This window comes from Myxine glutinosa, chromosome 2 (assembly GCF_964187855.1).
Source record: "Myxine glutinosa chromosome 2, kmMyxGlut1.1, whole genome shotgun sequence".
NCBI classification, from domain to species: domain Eukaryota; kingdom Metazoa; phylum Chordata; class Myxini; order Myxiniformes; family Myxinidae; genus Myxine; species Myxine glutinosa.
This window is the reverse complement of record NC_136262.1, coordinates 27,903,290-27,930,518: the sequence shown is the minus strand read 5'-3', so window position 1 is coordinate 27,930,518 and position 27,229 is coordinate 27,903,290. Positions and strand designations below refer to the sequence as shown.

Here is a 27,229-nt window from a genome sequence, read left to right as displayed (position 1 = left end):
TGTCCACTTTAACAAGGAAATGATCAGATGAACGGATTGGAGCAGAAGAAGAACAGCAGACATTTGCAGGGAAATTTGTCGTAACCAAGTCAAGAAGAGAAGATGCTCCCTTGACTGAGATCCAGGTCGGGAAATTGACAGATTGTGTCAGTCCCATCCCAATCCCAGTCAGATTGTGTCGTGATGGGGTAGAAGTCCCAAAGAGTTGCGGAAGTCCTTTGCTGAGGTGCCATGGCTGGAGTGAGAGGTACCCACACCCAGCCAGCTGGCATGATGGCAGTTGAAATCGCCCCATATGAGGAAGATACAGTTGGGATGAGTAGAAAGAAGTTGGTCCATTTTGTCAGTGAGCGACATGTAAATGGAGTCATCACTGTTTGGAGGGTGGTACAACACACATGTGAACAAAAGTTGTAGCGGAGAGGAATCCATAGCCAGAGGTACTTCTGGGGGTGGGGTGTGGAGAGGGCAGTACAGGGAGAGTGAGAAAGAGTTTTTGTTAAAGATAGCAACTCTACCACCAGGATGAGGCTCGGGTCTATCATACCGGAGGAGGGAGGGACCAGGGAGAGATATTAAGCCTTAAGGGGTCAGGGATGTCTTGAAGGAGGAAAGTTTCTGTTTAGAAGATTAAGTCTGGTTTGTCAGAGGCAACCTGCATGGAGAGATCAATCAAGTTTGAGCAATGCCCCCTGATTTTTGAGGTCCATGCCTTTAAGGAAGAGGTAGGGGGCGTCAGGTACAAGAGAGGAGAGTGGAAGGGAAGTGTATGACGAGGGAGGAGAGGAGGAGAGGAGGAGGTCGGGAGCGCTGTCGATAGTGTCAGAGATTGCAGAAGAGCTCGGAGAGAGGGCAGGATGAGGAGAAGGAGGACAAAAGGCTAGGTGGCGATGGGATGAGGCACAGTGAGGTGTGATATGAGATGGGGTAGAAGGAAGTAGAAGATTGGAGGAGGTGGAGGAATGCATTTGAAGAGGGAAGGCAGGGGGAGGAGGCAGCTTTGTGGATGTTTTGGGGGCAACTTTGAGAACGATGGGTGAGGCAAAAGATTTGAAGTTTGAAGAGGAGCTTTGGTGAAGGCTGAGGCGGCAGCTTGGTGGGGGAAGAGAGCAAAGTTTGATTTGAAGAGGGAAGAGGTTGCTGGTTTGAGAGTGAGAGGAGAATATGAGCTAAGGCACCGTCATGGGGGAGTAGGGTGGGGAGAGGAGAAGGATGAGACGGTGTTGTGGTATTGTAAAGATGGGAGCAGATGGGAGGTGGAACAAGATTTGAAGAGGAGGAGTTTGGGGAAGGTAGTAATGGAATGGGGGTAGGAAGGAGTAGAAGTAGGGGACATGGAGTGTGACGCTGGTAAGAGATAGGGTTTGCAGGATACAGGCAAGTTGATGTAGAGGGAACAGACAAGGAAAGGACCGACACTGAAGATGCACAAAAGGAACGATTAATGAAATATGTACAAACATCCATTTTAAGCTGGGGTTCTTGAGATTCTCAAGTCGAATATACGTTTGAAAATGTTAGAAGAGGGGTGGATAAAGGCAAGTTTAGAGAATGTAGAAAGGAAGAGGTATGTGTCGGTATTATAGGAGGATTTATTTGAAAGCACATTTTGAAAGAGGAAGACGAGTGAATTATAATAAAATAAAAAAATTCAACATGGGAGAAGAAGGAAGTTGAAACATTTGAAATGGCACCGTGAAGACCATCAGGGTAAGACGTGGAGGTGTATATAAGCAGTTGGTCGGTTCATCGGGAGCAATTACGAGTTTTATTATCATTATTACTGAAGGTTAGATCGGGGATGGGTAAAGCAAAAGGTTGAGCTGTGTGGTGAATACCTTCACGATCAGAGTGGGAATGCAGAGTGGAAACGGCAAAAATGGTGAGGATGGAAGAGGAAGTAGAAGTGGGGGGAAGCAGGGAAGTCTGGGGAGGTGAAAGGTTTGGAGGTAATAAGGAATTGATTATATATATATATTTTTTTTTTAAAGACACTTATCTTGGGTTATAATTGGGAGGATTTGAAGGAGATATAAGGGAACGGGGGAGAAAATAAAAGGGCTGAAGGTAGTAGGGAGAAAAGACAATAACAAAATTATTGTGGACTCGAACTAGGAAAATGTAGGCCTCAAAAACCCGGTACGAAAAGTCCAATGAATACTTACAAATTTGCACAAGTTTAAATACAAAACCGAAGTAGAAGCACACAGTAAACACGGAGGCAGCAAAATAAACAGTAAAAACTCGGCAAAACTACCGAGAGTACTTATATTTCAGGAATTTGGCAGACCAAGGGGGGTGGGGGGTGCTTGCTGTGATCCTATGTAGCAAGCCTGGATATGTAATCGGGAACAGGACTGTAGGTGGAGGAGGAGGAGGGGGAGGAGGAGCACAACAAGCAAACACACACACAAACACAGTGAGGAACTAGAACGCCACTCAGTAGAGCGCATACTCCCGCCGTGGGTCAAGTTGGAATAGTACGATTTCACAGAAGTTTGAGGGAGTAGTTCAGTGACAACACAAGACAAGACAACACAAGACAAGACAACACAAGACAAGACAACACAAGACAAGACAACACAAGACAAGACAACACAAGACAAGACAACACAAGACAAGACAACACAAGACAAGACAACACAAGACAAGACAACACAAGACAAGACAACACAAGACAAGACAACACAAGACAAGACAACACAAGACAAGACAACACAAGACAAGACAACACAAGACAGACACTGCACAGATATATATTTAGAATATATAGAAGATAATGTTAAAAAAAAACAAGGCAATTTCACTTACATTTTCGGATTCAGCGTTCAATTCCATATAAGTGAGTGTATTTTGAGGCATGTGCGACTTCAAATAAAATTGTAAGCCAGGAAAACGTTCGTTTCATTCCTTAGGGATACAACATGTAAAACTGGCCCAAACGTCAAAACAAAACTCGCTCATTTTAAGTCGTACAAGCTAATGCGACCACTCATTCTTCTGGGAAGAATCCCGTGCACATGCTTGTCACACTTATAAGTCACCTAAGTCTTTATAAGTTCATCAAATACTGACACCGCGATTGACATTTGCTGAGGTAAATGCTGATATCTCTAATGAGATAAAAAACAAAAAAACAACAGTTTTTAAGCATTATACGTATCAAACGATACATTTTATGAAACGGGGAAACCTAATACACACTTTGGTGGTTTTAAAATGACAGAATATGTGTTTATTAGAAAAGAAAAAAAATGAACATTGAAGACGACGCTGCTAAAAAAAATACACCTCTCTAACGCATAACCACGAGTTTAAACTACATTTACAACAAATATGAAAACTATTTTCATATCACAATGTTAAATATAGAATATATAGAAGATAATGTTAAAAAAAAAAGAGCGCTATCTTCCAATGGTAAAAAAAATCCTTCGAAAAATTCCTGGATCCGGAATAATATCCTGAGCTTCACCAAAAACTAATCAATTCTTCCTTATCCCAAGGGCAATCACCCCACCAAGTTTCATCCAAATCTGTTCAGAACTTTTCCAGATTTCTTGTTCACAAACACACGAACACACACACACACACACACACACACACGGACGGACGGACGGACGGACACGAGCGAATGCATTACTCCCTTGTGGGAGTAATAATGAATAATTATAATTAAAGTTGACTTCTCAGCTAAATGAATGTAAGTGATTATTATTATTATTATTATTATTATTACTAGCAATGGCACCCGCCCTATGGGCGGGGCTTCAATTGGGAAGCCCAAATGAAAAGGCAAAATATCAGAAATTGAAGGCTTTTTAAATTTTAAACGATTCATATAAACATCCGTTGAATCATATCACACGCAAATCATCAAAATCTAAACAGTACATGGCGCCCATTTTGAAAAAAGATTGAATTCTGCAAAACGGAAGCGGCCACTACATGTCTTTCTCAGTCGCATGTTTATGTGTGAAGCGTGCGCGCCGAATCTGTAACACGGAAGTGGCCGCTCCACTTGTTTCTCAGTCGCTTTGCACACGCTGCCGTGTTACTTCGGAGCCGCACGTTTATATAGGAAAAGTTCGTCAGGAGTCGATCTACTCTCTCCTGGTACGTAGAATTTCAACAAAAGCCACATCACTGTTCATATCGGTAAATATTATTCCATCGTGTTTGGAAAAACTGGAAAATTGGAAAATTGGAAAACATGGAAAAATTGGAAAAACAATATAGCCTATTTTACTCCAGGGGGTCCTAGGATTACCCACCCAAAATATCGTTGCGATCGGTTCAGCCGTTTTTGCGGTACCTTCGAACGGACAGACAGACAGATGGACGGACGGACATTTGGTGAATTATAGTAAGATTAGAGAGTATTTGTATTTTTTATTGACCTCTAAGATAATTATTATGACAGCATAAAAGAGCCCCTTCATCAAACAGTGTTGTGATTCTTCACCCGTTTTGTTGTGTAACGCAGCCAGCTTAAACTCTCGGGTGCTCCTGGGACATCGAGGCCCAGTCTCGTGCTTGCTCATCCCTCACCAGGCTTCAGCCCTCTACAACCACAACTGGTTATTGTCTGGTGGTACGGATGGTACTGTTCGCATGTGGGACATGGCGTTTGGCACAGAGCTTCACATGTTTCACGGACACACAGGAACTATTACTCAGCTCATCGTGCCCCCCGAAGTCTGCTTTGTAAGTTCGGCAGTGAACAATTTCACTTCATCTATTTAAAATGCCTCCTCCCCCCAAGCCCTCTCCCTCCCACAGATCTCCCGATGTCCCTGCTCTCCATCTTGTTCTCCCACTCCCTTTATCATATGTTTTATGTTTTATGTGTCGGTTTGTCTTTTTGTGATCAATGTTAGCTCTTACACGAGCCTCGATCTTGTATACCAAAAAAAAGAAAGAAACCGGAGCTTGCAATTTATTTTTGGATTGTTTTAGTGTCTCCTGTCAAAGCTATGTATCGTCGAGCATCTTTTTATGCAAAGTCAAGGCTAGTGGAAGGGCAAGATGCGAGGCAGGGGAGCCAGTGCAGTGGGGAGAGCAATATTCTGTCAAGCTGTATATGAAGGCCTTGCAGGTGGAGGGGGGGTTCAGGTGTGCCATGTAAGGACTTTGTATGATGGAGGATGCCCAGTCGGCGACTATCTTTGGAGGCCAAGTTTAAAATGTGGTTTGCCTAAGGAATATCACTGCTGATATAGTAAGACCCAAGAGTTTGAGTGACTGAACTTCTTCAAGAGGATTAATGAAAGAGTGGATTTTACGGTTTGCCATAGAGAGTGAGAGTGAGACTGTATGATTTGTCAGGATTGAAAGACATATTCCAAATGTGACCACATTGTTATTGTGTCATGGTCTGAAGAGAGGGAGGTCTGTCACCAATCTTTCCCAATTAGGACGACACTCACCATGAAGGGATTTCAATGAATTACTCTCTTGGCATTGCTTGCCTTTTCATAATTTCACAGGAAGATTCCCATGACCATGAACAAGTAACAATACACACAAAATGCAATAATTAGGAATTTTAGGCAATCTGCTGTTCCACAATGACCTTCCGTATTTGAAGGATAAAATGGGATCTTCAATATTTCCAAGTTTACAGATGCGACGCCTTTCAAACAAACAGATGAGACATCCTTGAAGCATTAGGGCGATGAATACAATTCCATGGGAATCAAACCCAGAGTAGAGTTCATGGAATAGCATGGAATTTTGGAAATGAGTAGCATGGAAAATTTAACAACAATTTCGAATGGACAAAAGTAGTAAATTAGAGTGTTGAAAGATGGACATCTCATATTTCCAGTGGGGTACAAAGCCATAGAATAATGGGTCTGGAACCCTATTCAATTAACCTTTCTTCCTTTTTTTGAATAGCTACACCCTGGATATACTTTAATACATGTCTTGCTCATCACTAGCTCCTACTTCATTGCTATCCCCTGTGTGGTGTACAAATGTAGTAGTACTAGTAGTGGTGATGGTAAATATAACAACTACAGACTTGGCATTTAATATGGAATATTTTTTTTGTGGGGGTGAACTTACTTTTCAAGATATCTTAGAACCAAAAGTTCATTGGAATTATGTTGAAATTATTCTAGATTTTGTTAATGTGACCTTTAAAAGAAACAAAAACCACATTTGACATTTTGAAACAAATAAATTGATCCTTGAAATTGATGTAAACAGATATCGAACTCAATTCATGGACAGTACTGTGTTAAACTTCTGTACGTTTTCCAAAAGTATCTCTTTATTTTGCACATTAGCCAAAATTTTTTTTTAACAAAAACAAAAGTTAAATTACGACTGGGATTACGGACAGTAACCTTACAGTTCAGTACTTCGTGTAACCCTCACGAGCATTCAGGAGAGCACGTACACGTTGAGGCATGCTGTTCACGAGATTTGCCAAGGTTTGGACAGGAATCGCTTGCCATGCAGTGACAATAGCCTGCTGCAATTCACGCACAGAGGTCGGCTGCTGGTCCAAGTGGTCGATTTGACGCGTTAATTCTGCCCACAAGTTCTCTATCGGATTCATATCCAGGGACATGGCAGACCACTCCATATGCTCTACACCACGGTCAGCAAGAAAGTGTTGGATCATGCGAGCACGATGAGGCCGTGCATTGTCATCTTGGAAGACAAAGTTTCCTCGAAAGGCTGCACGAGCAAATGGAAGCAATGTTTCTTCCAGAATGGCCCTGTACTTGAACTGGTTCAGGTTTCCATTCAGAACAACCAGGTCAGTTTTGCCCCCTGCATGAAAAGCAGCCCAAACGGTCACCCCACCACCTCCAGCTTGGACTCTTGGCACTATACAATCTTTGTTGTTGGCTTCATGCACTTGTCTGCGCACTCGGACGCGGCCATCTTGACGATAGACCAGAAATCTAGACTCGTCACTGAAGATCACGTGATTCCAGTGTCCTGGCTGCCATTGACGGTGCTCTCTGGCCCACTGCAATCAGCGCTGGCGGTGTTGTCTGGTCAGGCGTGGCTTTCTCAGGGGACGCCTGGCACGATAGCCTGCTTGAACCAGTCGTTGGTTGACTAGCCTTCTGGATACAGGCACATTTGTCAGTTGCTGCCACTCAGCCCTAAGCCGATTAGCTGACTTGCTACGGCCATGGCGGATTAACCGGTGCAGCTCGCAATCATCCCTCCTTGTGGTTCTGCGGGGACGTCCTGGCCTCGGTATTGGAGTAGGGACACCCCTCTGAGCATTTCGTTTCAGGATCTTTGACACCTGACCTTGAGTGATGCCATACTGCCGAGCAATAGCACGCTGTTTCATGCCGTAATTTCGTAAAGCCACCACTCCATGACAAACAGCATTTTCGAGTTGACGGACCATCTCCAGAGGAAGCGGCAATAAGTTTTGGAGACGTGCAGCAGTTGTTTTCCACTAATACAGAACGCAACAACCCTTGTATACCCGACTGTGAAGCCAATCATCAAATGCACCTGTCCGTACATTTTGCCACGCCACCTGTGATATAATCCTGTTGTTGACTTCTTGCTGCGACAGACAATCAGTGACATGGTTCTTTTAACAAATAAATCACCAAAGTGTAAAAGAAACTCACCAGATTGATATACTGAGTGAAGAAAGTAAATCCAAGTCAAGAAAAAAAAAATATTCCATATTAAATGCCAAGTCTGTAAATTGGTCTTTTCTGAAGTGTTGCAGCCTCATGAGGTGAATATGTTGCTGTCCATACTACAGGAGAGGCGTGGTGTGACCATCTGTTCAGTCGCCAGTGACCATTCTGTGGCAATGCTGAGCCTGATGGGGATCCGCCCAATGCTTCTTACATCCGGACATCCATTCCCTGTGGTGGCGGTACGCTGGCGCCATGCCGAGCGTCTCCTCTTCATTGCCTGCTCTGATGGTTCGCTGTACGTTTGGCAGTCCAGCACTGGTAAGGGAGGTCTTAGGGTGGTGGTTAAGGGATTAACGCTCTCTTTCCTGATCAATTTAATTTAACTCTATCTCTTTGCTAACTTAAGAATTACTTCTCTCTTTGCTATATGGCAATATAGGGAATTGAAGAAAGGTCATATTATACCGTCATGATTCCACATGTACCTCTTAGCTCCGCACCAGCACCTGCAGCAGGGTAGTGAAAGAGGGTGGCTTTTACCTGGCATTATGACTTCTCTGTTATCAAGTTTCTCCCTCACGTACGTCAAACTTCAAACACATCAGAAACCATGAAATGTTCGTTTGGACTAATTTATTTTTGGTGCCTCTTTTGTGGTTAGACAGAAAACAATACTAAAAAAAAACGGACACTTTTTTTTGCCCTTTCGTCCTGGTTGCTCAGCGTTATTAACAGGAAATTGCGGCCTGTAAAAGGTCAATCAATAGCTGACATATAATTTGTTCCACCGAATAAAACCCCCAGGGCTCAGGATGGCCACATGGCCTTATGGATGCTTGTCACTTCTCATGATGCCTTGGGTAACCTCCATCACCACTATTTGTCTCAATGGTGCTACGGCGGAAAAGCTGACCACACTGCCCAGTAATGATAGAAATAGCCGGAAATGTCGCAACATGACTTTTACAGGTGGAATAATTGGAGGTCAATCTTTACAAACTCTAAAGTCATCTGCTAAGTTCTGGTTAGAGCGTTTGTTGAGCACCATAAAGTCGACAGTGATCTTGCAACAGATTGCTGTTATTGTTGGTTTGTTGGGAATGTACTGTCACTACCACAGAAATCACTGGACACGAACAGGTTACATTTAACTTTAAAAAAGGAGAGTTCTAAACCTAGATTTGGATTGGTGAGGGTTCACTGTATATCAAGATTACCTGAATTCTTAGATGGAACAATAACTTCTCAGGGGAAGTGTGCAGGCCAACATTATAAGGAGAGAGATATATAGTGTTACGGATTCGGCCCTAATTATTGTTGGTGTTATTATTATTGTTGGTTCTCAGTAAGGGTTATTGTGGTTAAAAGGTTTAAAAGTGCTCATGACAAAAATGATGCCGGAAATCGGATAGGGCACCGGAAGAGGTGGAGCGAAGAAGAAGAGCGCGTGAGGCAGAGGTGAAACGAGGCGTTGGTAAAAGCTCCGTACCCAGCGTGGTCGTGTGTCCATTGAGAGTGAACTTTGAGTCCTGGAAAGGAATCTCGTGCGATCGTTGTTATCGCCGGTGTCGTGGAGAAGCCTGCGAAGCCAGGTACAGGTGTGAGATTCCGGAGAATCCTCGCCTAGAGGCTGCGGCCCGAGGAAGAACCGACCGCCATTTCGGGGACCTCGCGCGTCGTTCGCGGACCCTTGGGTAGCCGCGTCCTCTGGTCCCGCCCTCCGGTGATTTGCCGAGGATGTGTGTGCACGACAGAGGTCTTTGAAGAATATGGTGCGGTTCGCGACTGCACGGTGTATGTGCACGTTTGGATAGCGTCTTTGGGATTCCCCTTACCACCACCAATTGGGGTTGGCTGGGACCACGTGACGGTCCCCGCCTTACCTACATCTCCTTACCCGCCTCATCGCCATCGCCTCTTCGCCGGGAGCACCATTGTATTCCAGAGACATTGAGAAGGGCTCGATTAAGTCCCTGGGGGTGCCGTGAGTTTGAGCTAGGTTACCATTTTAAGATTTGATTGTAGGGCTGATTGCCCCCATTGTTGTATGGTTCTTTTTATGTGCTTTTAATATAATATTTGTTCATTGCCAACCAAGGGTGTGGTTTCCTTATTGATTTGGATTGTTTCCTTTGGTGGTTTCCTGGATGGTTTCATTAGTGTTTGATTGTGACACGGAATAACATATATATCTTTCTGCCGGGGTTCCTCTCGGGGTTCGGAGGTTACCGAGACCGGGGGATTACAGAGGACCCCGTAACAATAGAGATATATAAATGTGGAGATGTAGAAATATAGGTATAGATGGAGATATAGGAATAGATAGAGATATGGGTATAGATAGAGATATAGGTATAGATAGAGATATACAGTGCATTCAGAAAGTATTCAGACCCCTTCACTTTTTTCACATTTTGTTATGTTGCAGCCTTATGCTGAAATCGTTTAAATTCATTTTTTCTCTCTTCAATCTACACTCAATACCCCATAATGACAAAGAGAAAACAGGATTTTAGAAAGTTTTGCAAATTTATTAAAAAGCAAAAAACTGAAATATCACATTGACATAAGTATTCAGACCCTTTGCTATGACACTTGAAATTTAGCTCAGGTGCCTCCCATTTCTCTTGATCATCTTTGAGATGTTTCTACACCTTGATTGGAGTCCACCTGTGGTAAATTCAATTGATTAGACATGATTTGGAAAGGCACACACCTGTCTATATAAGGTCTCACAGCTGACAATGCATATCAGAGCAAAAACCAAGCCATGAGGTCGAAGGAACTGCCTGCAGAGCTCAGAGACAGGATTGTGTCGAGGCACAGATTTGGGGAAGCCTACAAAAAAATTCCTGCTGCATTGAAGGTTCCCAAGAGTACAGTGGCCTCCATAATTCTTAAATGGAAGAAGTTTGGAACAACCAGGACTCTTCCTCGAGCTGGCCGCCCTGCCAAACTTAGCAATCGGGGGAGAAGGGCCTTGGTAAGAGAGGTGACCAAGAACCCGATGGTCACTCTGGCTGAGCTCCAGAGATCCTGTGTGGAGATGGGAGAAACTTCCAGAAGGACAACCATCACTGCAACACTCCACCGATCTGGGCTTTATGGCAGAGTGGCCAGGCGGAAGCCTATCCTCAGTGAAAGACACATGAAAGACCGCTTGGAGTTTGCAAAAAAAACACCTGAAGGACTCTCAGACTGTGAGAAACAAGATTCTGTGGTCTGATGAAACCAAGATTGAACTGTTTGGCTTCCATCTGGCCACTCTGCCATAAAGCCCAGATCGGTGGAGTGTTGCAGTGATGGTTGTCCTTCTGGAAGTTTCTCCCATCTCCACGCAGGATCTCTGGAGCTCAGCCAAAGTGACCATCGGGTTCTTTGTCACCTCTCTTACCAAGGCCCTTCTAACCCGATTGCCCAGTTTGGCCGGTTTGGCCTTACACTATTTGGGGAAGAGTCGTGGTTGTTTCAAACTTCTTCCGTTTAAGAATTATGGAGGCCACTGTGCTCTTGGGAACCTTCAATGCAGCAGGAATTTTTTTGTAGGCTTCCCCAAATCTGTGCCTCGACACAATCCTGTCTCTGAGCTCTGCAGGCAGTTCCTTCGACCTCATGGATTGGTTTTTGCTCTGATATGCATTGTCAGCTGTGAGGCCTTATATAGACAGGTGTGTGCCTTTCCAAATCATGTCCAATCAATTGAATTTACCACAGGTGGACTCCAATCAAGGTGTCGAAACATCTCAAAGATGATCAAGAGAAATGGGAGGAACCTGAGCTAAATTTCAAGTGTCATAGCAAAGGGTATGAATACTTATGTCAATGTGATATTTCAGTTTTTTCTTTTTAATAAATTTGCAAAACTTTCTAAAATCCTGTTTTCTCTTTGTCATTATGGGGTATAGAGTGTCGATTGATGAGGGAAAAGTTAAATTTAAACGATTTCAGCATAAGGCTGCAACATAACAAAATGTGAAAAAAGTGAAGGGGTCTGAATACTTTCTGAATGCACTGTGTATATATATTGTTGCGGACGCGGTTAAAGATGTTATTTACCGAGCGGTTGGTATTACCGCGACCGAACAGTTCTCCCGATTCTTCCCCAACTCACCCGATTCACCCAGACGTTGGCCAAATCGCGCTATGCCAAATCAATGATAGAAAGGACACGACGACTGGGAAAGAGGAAACGACGCAAGGGGTACAGTTCTCAAGACCTCCGGAGGAGGGTATAATTACAGTGGTGGAGAAAAGGGGTAGATTACAAGGCAGTGAGGTAAAGACACAGAAGAGATGGGCACTTAATTACCGTCTTATCTTAGCCCAGACAGACCACAGACAAACGGAACAAGGCAGACTTACACAGGGATTGATGGCAGGAAGGGACAGGTAGGTCGATAGCACAAGGTGCACCTTGGCTCGGGGACAGGATAAAGCACGGTCCAGAAGATGTGGGGAGGTCTCACAGCGCTCGGAGGGGACGTCTTTCTTTCTCCAAGCTCAGCGCGCATCTGACGTCACCCCCCTCTCACCGCGCATGCTCAGCGGGGAGTGACACGCCCTCGGCTGGTTGGTTCCGCCCCACTGGGGCCGGTCCGCCGCTTCCATTGGGTGCGGGGGTTACCGGGCTCCGCCCTTGACGAGGAGCTGACAGGGAGCCCCTATTTGGTAACCCCGTCGAGCACATGTTTGATGGCGGCTCGTTGGGAAGGCCTGGTGCCCTCCCAACACCCCCTACCAACCAAGCCGGAGTGAGGACGCGCACTTCCTGCGCTCGTTGTTGTTGTTGTTGTTGTTGTTGTTGTTGAACTGTGAGGAAGAGCTGCGGGGAGGTATTGGGAGGTCCTAAACTTCCTAACGGTGCCATACAATCACATTCTGGTGCAACGAAGGGTCAGAATTAATGGAAACGAGTCCTTAACTGACATAGACTAAGAATAACTAGCAAGATGTCCTATAGTTGTCTTACATGAGATGCGGTGCACCTGGGCACGACATTTAATGGGGGAAATAGGGGGAGGTCGGGTCTACAGAGTGTTGTTTACAGAAAATGGGACTAGGGAATGGGGGATTGGGGATAGTTGGGAAGTATTGAGGAAATAGGGGAATATTTACAAGCGGATATGGATGGATGCAAATCCCATATCCGCAACACTGCACCCTTCTCTACCTCGGGGCATCCCGACCCGATAAATTTTTACCTACTTTAGTGTGGCACTCAGATGTAGTTCCCTCTACTATTAACTCAACCCTGAGTGCGACAGTTTTACAGATGTTCACAAATGAGTAAATATGTCCCCCTGTGACGTTGCACCCTTCTCCTAACAGAAACACACCCACAGGATAACCGAATCACGGAAAGCATCCTCAAACTAAACATACAGCCGGTAGGGAGCATTATTTATACAACACTGATATTTACACTACGATCCAGGACCTGTTCTTTGAGGAACACATGCAGATGTTATGCATAGGGAGAGCACGCATGCCAGCATCGATACACCAACCCACGAGTGCCCCGTGGCCCTACGGCCTTTAATAATGTGCAGAGCACCCCTTCCAAGCACCAAAAGCACCACCCTATTACGCACAGTCAGCACCATCCGGTGCACCAATAAAGTGTTCAATAAAAATGCACAATTAAGTGTCCATGGTCACCGGTGGTGTCGCAGCCGGCCAATGTTCTGCCGCTGGTCTTGCCTTCATGGAGTGCACTTGGCCTTCTGGCTTCTTTAGAAATAAAGAAAGGCGCCAACCGCGTCCATTTCTGAATTGTGGCCGTCAGGGGGGCCAACTAAAAGTGGTTCACCTGTATGGCATAGGTGCCACGTTGACCCAGAGGTCCATCCACGGGTGGTGCTTGACCGCAAAAGAACTGCGGTCCATTGTGGGCGGCCACAAAAATTGCGGTCCATATGGTGTATCGATCCAGGCAGCAAGCAGCGGAAGTACAGGCCCACAACTGCGGAGCCAGCACCTCTCTCTCCTCTCTCTCTGCCCCAAAGCCAGATCCTCGGAGGTGGGAGACAAAAGAAGACAAGTGAGTAAGGTGGTAAGGGCGCAAAAGTGCACGCAATACAAGGTAATGCACACTGGGGGCACATGGGAACCAGGTGAGACAGGTACGTTCCTACCGTACGCCCCCCCCCCCCCCCCCACCAGGTAACCTACATTGCCCCTCCCTTACCCCTTACTGTATCCACAAAACACAACACTACCCATAAACATCTACTTTACACATCAACAGCGTCCCTACTGTCTTCCCCGTTCCTCCCATAAACCAAATTCGTCTTCTCTCTCTCCTAACCAATCAAATTTGCCATTTCCAACTCTCATCAAAATCTGCCATCACCAATTCATCATCAGTCCCTCCTAAGGAGGGAGAGATGGAATCACCCCAATATCTCATCCATGTCGTGATGCGTCTCACAAATCCAAACAGCAATTCTCCTTTCCTGCAACACAAAACAAAGAAAACACAGGTGTGGAGTCATCAGCATCACCTCAGGTAAGTGGCTGCGTATGGTGCGACAGGTTCATCAATCCTAACTATTTCCTAAATGACTTTAACAACTTTACATTACCCGGGGTCTTTCCCTGCCAATCCATTGGCCAACTTACACTATGGGTTCTAAAAACCAATTCCCATTGACCAAACTGTGGTGCTTCTCAATTTGGGGTCTCACTCCCCCGATTCATCTCCCGGTGCCCTTGCACAATTTCTTGCTGTGACGTGTAGCTCTCCCAGCAGGTCTACCCACCTGCACACCTCCACCACTGCAATTGCCACCCGAGCTTACCTAGCTCCTCACCCTAACCTAACTAACTGGGGAAGGCCCCTCCTGGCTCTGTCACCCCTCGGTGCCCTCTGGCACTGGGCTACCCGGGTCCGTCCTCCGGATCCTCGGGCCCCATCCACAACAACTACTACCGGCTCCCAGAGCCCACCTGCGGCCTCACCTGGCCGACATCCTCACAGTGGTGGAGTGCCCAAACCAACTACACACACTAACAGGCTACACGCCCAGCCATTTCCACAACACTAATGCACCCATCCAATCATCATTCTTCCACCCGCACCACAGATGCCAATATCCAACCACAATTTACCTATACCCTCTACCTAACACTTACACTACCCGCCGCGGGTATCCATGATGGGGGTCCACTCTTCCCCCATCCACACCTTCGCACCACGCACACCACTCCGTACCACTTACTCCAACTCTCTCCACACCACTCATTCTCTGCTCCATATATTCCACACACCTGTACTTGCACACCTGTGCTCTCATACTTGGTGCCGCCTGCACCCTTCTCTCCCCCAAGCGCATTCGCGCTGATCCACAACACTCACTACTCACCATGACACTCATCCGCAATGCTCTCATTCATCACTTGTACACTCACACACACCTCGGAGCATTGCCTCACCGATGCCTCATTTGAAGCTGCTCACCAGCACTTCCATTCACACTGCACCATCTGCTCTGTCTACTCCCTTCTAAAACTCGCGCTCCTCCGTCTTCCCTTACACTCAGCGCTCCCCCGTCATTATCAAACACTAAGCTACTACGTCCCCACTACAGGTACCAAGTCTCTTCCTTAAATCTTGTCACCCATAGTCACCTCTAGTCCCTATCAATATAACCTAACCCACCCGGGCTAGTTTTCACTGCCATACACCCCATAATCTATAACGCATTTGCCCCAATCATGGGAAGGTTGGCAGGGATGCCACCCTTACCCACCGTCATACGGCGCGAGTGGGACCTTGTGGGACCACCTCGTATGTGAGTCGTTGCCCGCCTGCCGGACTCCGTGCGTCGCCCCCTGCGGGGTCAGCGCGGGGCCGAACCGGCCGGGCCCCCACAGTACATTACCCCTAAGGGTCTCCCGTGCCTCCCCTGTCCCTCTAAAAACTACCCCTGTTGGTGTCGATGCATGGGTCACGCTTCCGCAACCCGCTACCCATTCCATACCACCACAACCTTGCTCACTCACACCTCGCACCTCTCCCATCACCGGACCCTCTCGCTCGCACCCTCGTTCCATACACTCCGGACCAGCCATACACCTCACTCTTGGCCTCTCACGAACATCCGGGTCCATCTCGACCCCCAAGCTTATTAAATCACCTAGCGCATCATACGCACGACCATATTGGTCACCACTTACACCGGGTCCTCTTTCTCTTCGCTTCTCCTCCATCACCTGCGAATCCCTCATCCGGTTAATGAGCACATCATCACGATCCGAACACAGACTTTGGACCAATTCTTTTACTTCCTCTTTTATCTCTTTCTTATCCTCTCTCCGTCGCTTCTTAATTTCGCTCACCCCTTCTTCCACTTCTTCTAATTTCTGCTTCACCTCCTTCATCTCCTCGTGCGCCCCCTTAAGTTCTTCCTCTAACTCCACCTTATTTTTTTCTATGTGCTCCCGCACCTCCCGCTCTTTAACCTCCATCACCTCCACCACCTTGTTCATTTTCCTCGTCAGGTCCTCATGTACCGTCTGACGCTCTTTTTTAATTACCCCTACGTCCTTTTTCATCTCCTTCTGTGTCGATTTTAAACCCTCTATTACTGCTGTGTTCTTCTTTACCTGGTCCCCCAACTCCTTTTATCCCACTGTCAGCGGTTCTACTCCCAGCGTCAACTCCTCTATACCACCTTGCAATTTTACAGTCCCCTTTCTCACCTCCTTCTCCATGCGCTCCTCACAGTGCCTCACCTCCTCGCGCACTCCTCCGACCTCCTCACTCACACCTCTTCTGATCTCCCCTTTCATCACCTGCATCTCCTGCCCAGATGCCACCCTCATCTGCTCCATTTCCTCCCTGTGAGCATCCAATTTAGTTTCTACCCCCATTCTGACCCCCTCTATCTGCTGCCCCATTTGTTTAACTTCCCTTTCCGCTTGGTCCCTCATGTCCCTCAATTTGCCTTCCATACTGTTTTCTAACCCCTCTAACGCCTTTTTCATCCCTTCCATTTGATTCTCTTGAGCGGCCATTCTGTTTTCTACCCCCGTTAGCCCCTCCTGTATTTCCCCTAATCTATTGGCTAATCCCTCAAATTTGTTGTCTAGTCCCTCAAATTTGTTTCCTAATCCCTCTATTCTACTCCCTAACCCTCCGATCTGGGCCCCCATGTCCTCCCTCAATTTCTCGCTATTGGACCCCATCCTTTGTTCTAATCGTTGGCTATTGGCCCCCATGTCCTCCCTTAATTGCTTGCCCATTCTTTGTTCCAATTGTTCGCTATTCTGGGCCATAAGGGCCTTCATTTGTATTTAAAAAAGGTTCAAATCCACCAGCGGCGCTGCTACGGTCGCGGGCGCAGTCGCCGTAGCCATCTGCGAGGCTCCATTTTGCGCGCCCGTAACCTCGTGCGCGAGGACGCCATTTTGCGAACCTGCCGCCCTCACTGCTTCGCTCTCCTCATGTCCCTCAATTTGGTCCTGGATCGACCCTGCCTCACTCTCCTCTACCGGAACCCAGCCGTCTTGATCTCCCATAGCGCGACTTTCAAAATTCGGGGTTTTTTTTGTAAAACAAAATCAAATTTCGGTGACTTGTAATTTTGAGCGCGTTAAGCGCGCTTCGGGTCCGTATCTAACTCCCAGACACCAATTGTTGCGGACGCGGATAAAGATGTTATTTACCGAGCGGTTGGTATTACCGCGACCGAACAGTTCCCCCGATTCTTCCCCAACTCACCCGATTCACCCAGACGTTGGCCAAATCGCGCTATGCCAAATCAATGATAGAAAGGACACGACGACTGGGAAAGAGGAAACGACGCAAGGGGTACAGTTCTCAAGACCTCCCTCCGCAGGAGGGTATAATTACAGTGGTGGAGAAAAGGGGTAGATTACAAGGCAGTGAGGTAAAGACACAGAAGAGATGGGCACTTAATTACCGTCTTATCTTAGCCCAGACAGACCACAGACAAACGGAACAAGGCAGACTTACACAGGGATTGATGGCAGGAAGGGACAGGTAGGTTGATAGCACAAGGTGCACCTTGGCTCGGGGACAGGATAAAGCACGGTCCAGAAGATGCAGGGAGGTCTCACAGCGCTCGGAGGGGACGTCTTTCTTTCTCCAAGCTCAGCGCGCATCTGACGTCACCCCCCTCTCACCGCGCATGCTCAGCGGGGAGTGACACGCCCTCGGCTGGTTGGTTCCGCCCCACTGGGGCCGGACCGCCGCTTCCATTGGGTGCGGGGGTTACCGGGCTCCGCCCTTGACGAGGAGCTGACAGGGAGCCCCTATTTGGTAACCCCGTCGGCAAGCACATGTTTGATGGCGGCTCGTTGGGAAGGCCTGGTGCCCTCCCAACACCCCCTACCAACCAAGCCGGAGTGAGGACGCACACTTCCTGCGCTCGTTGTTGTTGTTGTTGTTGTTGTTGTTGTTGAACTGTGAGGAAGAGCTGCGGGGAGGTATTGGGAGGTCCTAAACTTCCTAACGGTGCCATACAATCACATTCTGGTGCAACGAAGGGTCAGAATTAATGGAAACGAGTCCTTAACTGACATAGACTAAGAATAACTAGCAAGATGTCCTATAGTTGTCTTACATGAGATGCGGTGAACCTGGGCACGACATTTAATGGGGGAAATAGGGGGAGGTCGGGTCTACAGAGTGTTGTTTACAGAAAATGGGACTAGGGAATGGGGGATTGGGGATAGTTGGGAAGTATTGAGGAAATAGGGGAATATTTACAAGCGGATATGGATGGATGCAAATCCCATATCCGCAACAATATATATACTGTATGTATATATATATATATATATATATATATATATATATATATATATATATATATATATATCCACGATATCCATTTTTCCGTTCTCCAACCTAAAGCTTTGTCTTTAAAAACTCAACGTTTCGGCCAGCAACCCAGCGTTTGAGACCGGTCGGGGTGAGGGTCAACTACCAACCTATATACACCTTGAGACGTGCACTGACCAAGGTCAAAGACAAAAGACTGAAGAATGATTGCACAGGTGTGGTATACACCATTCCATGTGACTGTGGTGGAGAATACATAGGCGAGACTGGAAGAACCTTAGGCCAGCGCATTAATGAACACCACAAGGCCTTTGAGTGTAATCACCCAGAAAGATCTGCTATCGCCAAGCATGGAATAAGGGCGGGCCATGTTCCTCTATGGGACAATGTGAACGTGCTGGCGGCATCCCCGAACCGGGCCAGGAGGCGAATACTGGAGGCCTGGCACACTGGCCAAACGCGGGCACCATTGACAGAGGAGACTGTGGCGTTACCACAGGCATACGGACCTCTCATGCATAAGTACACCAGAGACACACCGATGCGTGGAGGAGGACAAAGACAAAGTGGGACATAGCCGACACAGGCAACACGGACAACAAAACACAATACACCGCTCAAACACGCACAAAACACTTGCAACATAAGCCGAGCATGGGTCCATGGTCACGAGGTCTCGCAACGCAGCTTTGTGATTGGTTGATAGAATAGGCCCACCCCTCTCCCCAGATATATCTGGGAGGAGGTGAACAAGGGAACTTCTCTTGATGAAGGCTAGTGGAGGCTCGGCGCACGCTGGGTTGCTGGCCGAAACGTTGAGTTTTTAAAGACAAAGCTTTAGGTTGGAGAACGGAAAAATGGATATCGTGGATATAATTCCCAACCGCCGTTCATTACTTGATATATATATATGTATGTATGTATATATATATATGTATGTATATATATATGTATGTATGTATATATATATGTATGTATGTATATATATATGTATATATATATATATATATATATATATATATATATATATATATATATATATATATATATATATATATATATATTGTTACAGACGTGGCTTGGATGTTATTTACCGAGCGGTTTTATGGTATGACCACGTCTGCACAAGTTACCCGATTGTGCCCGAACGTTGACTAATCGCGCTATGCTAGACCAATGAAGGAAAAAGAAGACACACGGCTGGAATTAATACGACACGACACCAGGGATACGGTTCTCAAAGGTTGTTATTACAATAATGCGGAAGGTTTAGATTACAGGGACAAGAGGGAAACATAGGAAGGTGGGCACTTAAACACACTTATATTAACCCCAACGGACGACAGATAAACGGGACAAGGCTCACTCACACGGGGTTTGATGCAAAGGACAGGCGGGTAGCGATCGCTCCAGGTGCACCTGGGCTCAGGGCAGGATCACGTACGGTCCAGTTTAAGAGATGCGGTGGAGGTATTGCAGCGCTCGAGGGGTGGCGACTTCTCTCTCCAGGCTGGGGGCGCATCTGACGTCACATCCGGCGCGGGGCCGCGTATATCCGGCGGGGAGTGACACGCCCTCGGCTCGTTAGCTCCGCCTCGTGGAATCGGCACGTTGCTTCTCATTGGGTGCGTGGGGGGGTTACTGGCTCCGCCCCTGACGAGGAGCTGACAGCCAGCCCCTTCGGGGTAACGCCGTGGAGCGTATGGTCATGGCGGGTAACCGAGCCGGTGTGAGGACGCACACTCCCCGCCCCTCTGTTGTTGTAGTCGTAGTTGTAGTTGTAATTGTTGTTGTAGTTGTTGTTATTGTTGTTGTTTGGGGAAGAAGATGGGAGGAGGTATGGGAAAGGTCCTAAACTCACTACTGATGCCATATAATCACATTCTGGTGCAACGAAGAGTCATAATTAATGGAAACGAGGCCTTAACTGACATAGATTAAGAATAACTAGGAAGATGTCCGAAAGTTGGCTACGTGTGGTGCGGTGGACCTGGGCACGACATTCAATGGGGGAATAAGGGGAAGGTCGGCTCTACTGATTGTTATTTACATGCAATGGGACTAGGGAATGGGGGATTGGGGAAAGTTGGGGAGTATTGGAGAAAATAGGGGAATATTTACAAGCGGATATGGAGGCCAAATTCCATATTCGCAACATTGCACCCTTCTCTACCCTCGGGGCGTCCCGACCCGATAAATTTTTACCTACTTTAGTGTGGCACGCAATGTAGTTCCCTCTACTATTAACTCTACCCTGAGTGCGACAGTTTTACAGATATTCACAAATGAGTAAATATGTCCCCCTGCGACGTTGCACCCTTCTCCTCACAGAAACACACCCACAGGATAACCGAATCCGGAAAGAATTCTCAAACTAAACATACAGCCGGTAGGGAGCATTATTTACAAGACTACGCTGCTATTTACACTACGATCCAGGACCTGTTTTTTTTTGGAGGAACACATGCAGATGTTATGCATAGAGAGAGCGCGCTTGCCAACATCGATACACCAACCCACGAGTGCTCTGTGGCCGACGGCCTTTAATAACGTGCAGAGCACCCTTCCCGAGCATCAACAGCACCACCCCACCACCAATCGGTGCAGTCACCATTGTTCATTGGAATAAAAATAAATGCGACAACCCCTAACCCTGCAGGTGTCTCTTGCTCTTCTTGTGGTGCACTTGGTGTCAACTAAAAGTGGTTCACCTGTATGGCATAGGTGCCACGTTGACCCATAGGTCCATCCCCGGGTGGTGCTTGGCCGCAAACGAACTGCGGTCCATTGTGGGTGGCCACAAACATTGCGGTCCATATGGTGTATCGATCCCGGCAGCAAACAGCGAAAGTGCAGGCCCACAACTGCGCAGCCAGCACCTCTCTTTCCTCTCTCTCTACCCCAAAGCCAGATCCTCGGAGGTGGGAGACAAAAGAAGCAGACAAGTGAGTAAGGTGGTAAGGGCGCAAAAGTGCACGCAATGTAAGGTGATGCACACTGGGGGCACATGGGAACCAGGTGAGACAGGTACGTTCCTATCGTACGCCCCCCCCCCCCCCACCAGGTAACCTACATGGCCCCTCCCTTACCCCTTACTGTATCCACAAAACACAACACTACCCATAAACATCTACTTTACAAATCAACAAACATCCCTACTGTCTTCCCCGTTCCTCCCATAAACCAAATTCGTCTTCTCTCCCTCCTAACCAATCAAATTTGCCATTTTCAACTCTCATCAAAATTTGCCATCACCAATTCATCATCAGTCCCTCCTAGGGAGGGAGAGATGGAATCACCCCAATGTCTCATCCACGTCGTGATGCGTCTCACAAATCCAACAGCAATTCTCATTTCTGCAACACAAACAAAGAAAACACAGGTGTGGAGTCATCATCATCACCACAGGTAAGTGGCTGCGTATGGTGCGACAGGTTCATCAATCCTAACTATTTCCTAAATGACTTTAACAACTTTACACTACCCGGGGTCTCTCTCCGGCCAAACCATTGGCCCTCTTACACTATGGGTTCTAAAAACCAATTCCCATTGGCCAAACTGTGGTGCTTTTCAATTTGGGGTCTCACTCCCCCGATTCATCTCCCGGTGCCCTCGTACAATTTCTGGGCTGCGACGTGTACCTCTCCCAGTGGGTCTACCCACCTGCACACCTCCACCACTGCAGTTGCCTCCGAGCTTACCTGCTCCTTACCCTAACCTAACTACCAGGGGAAGGCCCTCTGGCTCTCTCCCCACTCCGTGCCCTCTCTGGCACTGGGCTGCCCGATCCACACCCGGGATCCTCAGGCACCCACTCACAACTACCGGCTCCCAGAGCCCACCTGCGGCCTCACCTGGCCGACATCCTCACAGTGGTGGAGTGCCCAACCAACTACACACACTAACAGGCTACACGCCCAGCCATTTCCACAACACTAATGCACCCATCCACAACACCATTCTGCAACCGCACCACAAATGCCAATATCCAACCACAATTTACCTGCACCCTCTACCTAACACTTACACTACCCGCCCCGGGTGCTCGTGAAAGGGGTCCACTCTTCCCCCATCCACACCTTCGCACCATGCACACCACTCCGTACCACTCACTCCAACTCTCTCCACACACCTGTACCTGCACACCTGTGCTCTCACACCTGGTGCCACCTGCACCCTTCTCTCCCCAAGCGCATTCGCGCTGATCCACACACTCACTACTCATACACTGCTCCACACACCTGTCCAGTTGCACACCTGTGCAATCACACCTGTTCAATTCTCACAAACACGGCATCATCTCAGCTAACTACTCCCTTCTGAAACTTGCGCTTCCCAGTCGTCCCTTTAAACTATTGCGCTCCCTCGTCATTATCATCCATACTAATCTACCTGCGTCCCCACTACAGGTATCAGTCACTAACTAATCTTAACGTTACCTAATGTCAATCTCTTCTAGATCCCTATCATTATCCTAACCCACCCGGGCTAGTTTTCACTGCCATACACCCCATAAGCTATTGCGCATTTGCCCCCATATGGGAAAGGTGGCAGGGATGCCATCCCACCCCATCGGGGGTCTCTCACTACCAATGTTGCACATCCAATTGCAACAAATTAAAAATTTGCCAATCACTACCCATCATCTGCCAATCACTACTGCCAATCCCTTGCCAATCATCAAATTTTGTTTTTCTCTAATTTTGGGTCCAATACACTAACCTCATCACCCAGTCGACTCACTAATACCTCTCGGTGCGCCAATCCCTGTCCAAAGCCCGGCTTCGTAAAGCCAAACAATGAATGCTGGTTGTTTTGTGCCTGCGGCTGGATGCGTCCGGCACTCGGTGCAGGGACGGGGGCTTACCCGGGCCGAGATCCCACGCATCACCTCGGCGTGGAGCCATCCAATGTCCCGATCTCGACCTGCCGGCATGCCTCAACAAAACGTGGTCGCCATGACGACTCTTTCTATCGGGCCGCCCGCTCCGCCTAGTGGAGCACGGACGTTCAAAGCGAGGCCCAGCACGGATCGCGCACGGCGGTCCTTTCGAACCCGCCGTGGCTCGGATCCCCGCTGGTTCTCGCGGCACGCGAAACCCGGCACGCACCGAGGGCCCGCTTCGGCTAAAAGTCGACCTAACCTTTAACCCGGTCACCGTCGATGCTTCACCTGCTTGCTTACACCCCGCAGCCCGTTCCTTGCTCACACATCCAGCTGTGCCCATGCTCCTCGTACCCTTCCTTACACACCCAGGTACACCCATTCCACTCACAGCCTTGGTCACACACCTGACCACCGAACACTTTGGCACACATTCGTTGGTCGCACACCTCACCAAAACACCTCTTCGCGCCCCCTCCTCTGTCACCTCCTCTGTGACAATCACAGGTGTGCTCTCATTCGCACACCCAACCACGTGCCTCACTACCAATTCCAGCGTGCATTCCCACTCACGCTCTACCATTCCAGGTGTGCATCCTTCCATCCCAGGTGTACATCCTCGCTCACCTGTCACAACTAACTCACGCTCCATGTCACTCTCACTACTTTCACCTCCATTCCTGACAGCGCACTCACCCTTACTCTTGACAGCACACTCTTTCCCCATGCACCTGTCCGTCACACACCTTTCTCGCGCACACTCTCCCGTTACACCCTCTGTAACACTCACCACAGGTGGACACTCTTCCTTACTTCTGACAGCGCACTCTTTCCTCATGCACCTGTCCGTCACACACCTTTCTCGCGCACACTCTCCCGTTACACCCTCTGTAACACTCACCACAGGTGGACACTCTTCCTTACTTCTGACAGCGCACTCTTTCCTCATGCACCTGTCCGTCACACACCTTTCTCGCGCACACTCTCCCGTCACACCCTCTGTAACACTCACCACACCACGCTTCCATGTGCTCCCTCGCACACGCGCTACGACCGACTCACTCTCGCCAGCACCCTCACTCCTTGGCACGCACTTTTTCCTCACACACCCCAGAGTCAGACTTTCTCGCACACCTCCTCTTTCGCACACCAGACCTGTCGCACACTTCACCAGTGGCCTCTCACGAACACCCGGGTCCATCTCGAACCCCAAGCCTCTTAAATCACCTGGCGCATCATACGCACGACCATATTGGTCACCACTTACACCGGGTCCTCTTCCTCTTCGCTTCTCCTCCATCACCTGCGAATCCCTCATCCGGTTAATGAGCACATCATCACGATCCAAACACAGACTTTGGACCAATTCTTTTACTTCCTCCTTTATCTCTTTGTTATCCTCTCTCCGTCGCTTCTTAATTTCGCTCACCCCTTCTTCCACTTCTTCTAATTTGTGCCTCACCTCTTTTATTCCCCAGTACGTCTCCTCAAGCTCGTCCTCCAAGGCTACCTTGACCGTTTCCATGTGCGTCCTCACCTGCCGGTCCTTCGTCTCCATTACCTCTATCACCTCGTCCAACCTCGTTGTCAGTCCCTCACGTACTATCTGACATTCCCTCTTTGTCGCTATTAAGTCGTTTTTTATGTCGTTTTGTGTCGCTTTTAAACCTCCTAATACTGCAGTGTTCCTTTGAACCTGCTCCGTTAGTCCTTTTTGTCCCTCCGTCAGCTGTTCCACCTCCTGCGTCAGGTCCTCTATGCCCCCTTGTAACTTTACAGTCCCCTTTCTCACCTCCTTTTCCATGTGCTCCTCACAGTGCCTCACCTCCTCGCGCACTCCTCCGACCTCCTCACTCACTCCTCTTCTGATCTCTTCTCCCATCACTTGCATCTCCTGCCCAGATGCCACCCTCATCTGCTCCATTTCCTCCCTGTGAGCATCCAGTTTGGTTTCTACCCCCATTCTGACCCCCTCTATCTGCTGCTCCATTTGTTTAACTTCCCTTTCCGCTTGGTCCCTCATGTCCCTCAATTTGCCTTCCATACTGTTTTCTAACCCCTCTAACCCATTTTTCACTCCCTCTATCTGATTCTCCTGGGCAGCCATTCTATTTTCTACCCCCATTAACCCATTTTTCACTTCTTTTATCCCGTTGTCTAACCCCTCAAAATTATTGTCTATCTTCCCAAATTTCTTGTCTAACTCCTCAAAATTATTGTCTAACCCCTCACTGGTACCCCTCGCTTCGTCCCTCATTACCCCCAATTGCTCACTCCGAGCCCTCGCTTCGTCCCTCATTACCCCCAATTGCTCACTCCGAGCCCTCGCTTCGTCCCTCATTACCCCCAATTGCTCACTCCGAGCCCTCGCTTCGTCCCTCATTACCCCCATTTGGTTTCCCATTACCCCCATTTGGTTTTCCAATCGCTCACTATTCTTTTCCATAAGGGCCGTCATTTGTATAAAAAAAAGTTCCAATCTTCCCAGCGGCGCTACTTCGGTCGCGGGCACGGTGACCAGCGAGGCGCCATTTTGCGCGCCCGCTTCTTCGTGCGTGACGGCGCTATTTTGCGAACCTGCCGCCCTCACTGCTTCGCTCTCCTCCTGTCCCTCATTTTGGTCCTGGATCGACCCTACCTCACTCTCCTTTACCGGACCCCAGCTGTCTTGATCCGCCATAGCGCGACTTTCAAAATTCGGTTTTTTATTTTTATATTTTCGTAAAACAAATTCAAATTTCGCCGTTATAATTTCGCGCGGGAAACGCGCTCCGAATCGATTCGGTCGAGCGCCGTACGCGCTCCGGCTCGATTTTCCCTCCCAAAATTTGGGCCTAACTAATTTAGTCCCGGGTTCGAATTCCACTCCTCGACACCAATTGTTACAGACGTGGCTTGGATGTTATTTACCGAGCGGTTTTATGGTATGACCACGTCTGCACAAGTTACCCGATTGTGCCCGAACGTTGACTAATCGCGCTATGCTAGACCAATGAAGGAAAAAGAAGACACACGGCTGGAATTAATACGACACGACACCAGGGATACGGTTCTCAAAGGTTGTTATTACAATAATGCGGAAGGTTTAGATTACAGGGACAAGAGGGAAACATAGGAAGGTGGGCACTTAAACACACTTATATTAACCCCAACGGACGACAGATAAACGGGACAAGGCTCACTCACACGGGGTTTGATGCAAAGGACAGGCGGGTAGCGATCGCTCCAGGTGCACCTGGGCTCAGGGCAGGATCACGTACGGTCCAGTTTAAGAGATGCGGTGGAGGTATTGCAGCGCTCGAGGGGTGGCGACTTCTCTCTCCAGGCTGGGGGCGCATCTGACGTCACATCCGGCGCGGGGCCGCGTATATCCGGCGGGGAGTGACACGCCCTCGGCTCGTTAGCTCCGCCTCGTGGAATCGGCACGTTGCTTCTCATTGGGTGCGTGGGGGGGTTACTGGCTCCGCCCCTGACGAGGAGCTGACAGCCAGCCCCTTCGGGGTAACGCCGTGGAGCGTATGGTCATGGCGGGTAACCGAGCCGGTGTGAGGACGCACACTCCCCGCCCCTCTGTTGTTGTAGTCGTAGTTGTAGTTGTAATTGTTGTTGTAGTTGTTGTTATTGTTGTTGTTTGGGGAAGAAGATGGGAGGAGGTATGGGAAAGGTCCTAAACTCACTACTGATGCCATATAATCACATTCTGGTGCAACGAAGAGTCATAATTAATGGAAACGAGGCCTTAACTGACATAGATTAAGAATAACTAGGAAGATGTCCGAAAGTTGGCTACGTGTGGTGCGGTGGACCTGGGCACGACATTCAATGGGGGAATAAGGGGAAGGTCGGCTCTACTGATTGTTATTTACATGCAATGGGACTAGGGAATGGGGGATTGGG

General features: G+C 48.1%; 1 protein-coding gene across 3 annotated transcripts in view; it reads left to right on the top strand.

Moving 5' to 3' along the window:
• LOC137421956 (WD repeat-containing protein 7-like) overlaps positions 1 to 27,229 on the top strand; it is a 523,854-nt gene that overhangs the window by 108,164 nt on the left and 388,461 nt on the right. For all 3 annotated transcript variants that reach the window (XM_068108572.2, XM_078773034.1, XM_068108574.2), the window contains 2 exons: positions 4,487 to 4,707; positions 7,760 to 7,955. In XM_068108572.2, the coding sequence (XP_067964673.2) occupies positions 4,487 to 4,707; positions 7,760 to 7,955 (417 nt within the window). The remainder of the gene's footprint in view (positions 1 to 4,486; positions 4,708 to 7,759; positions 7,956 to 27,229) is intronic.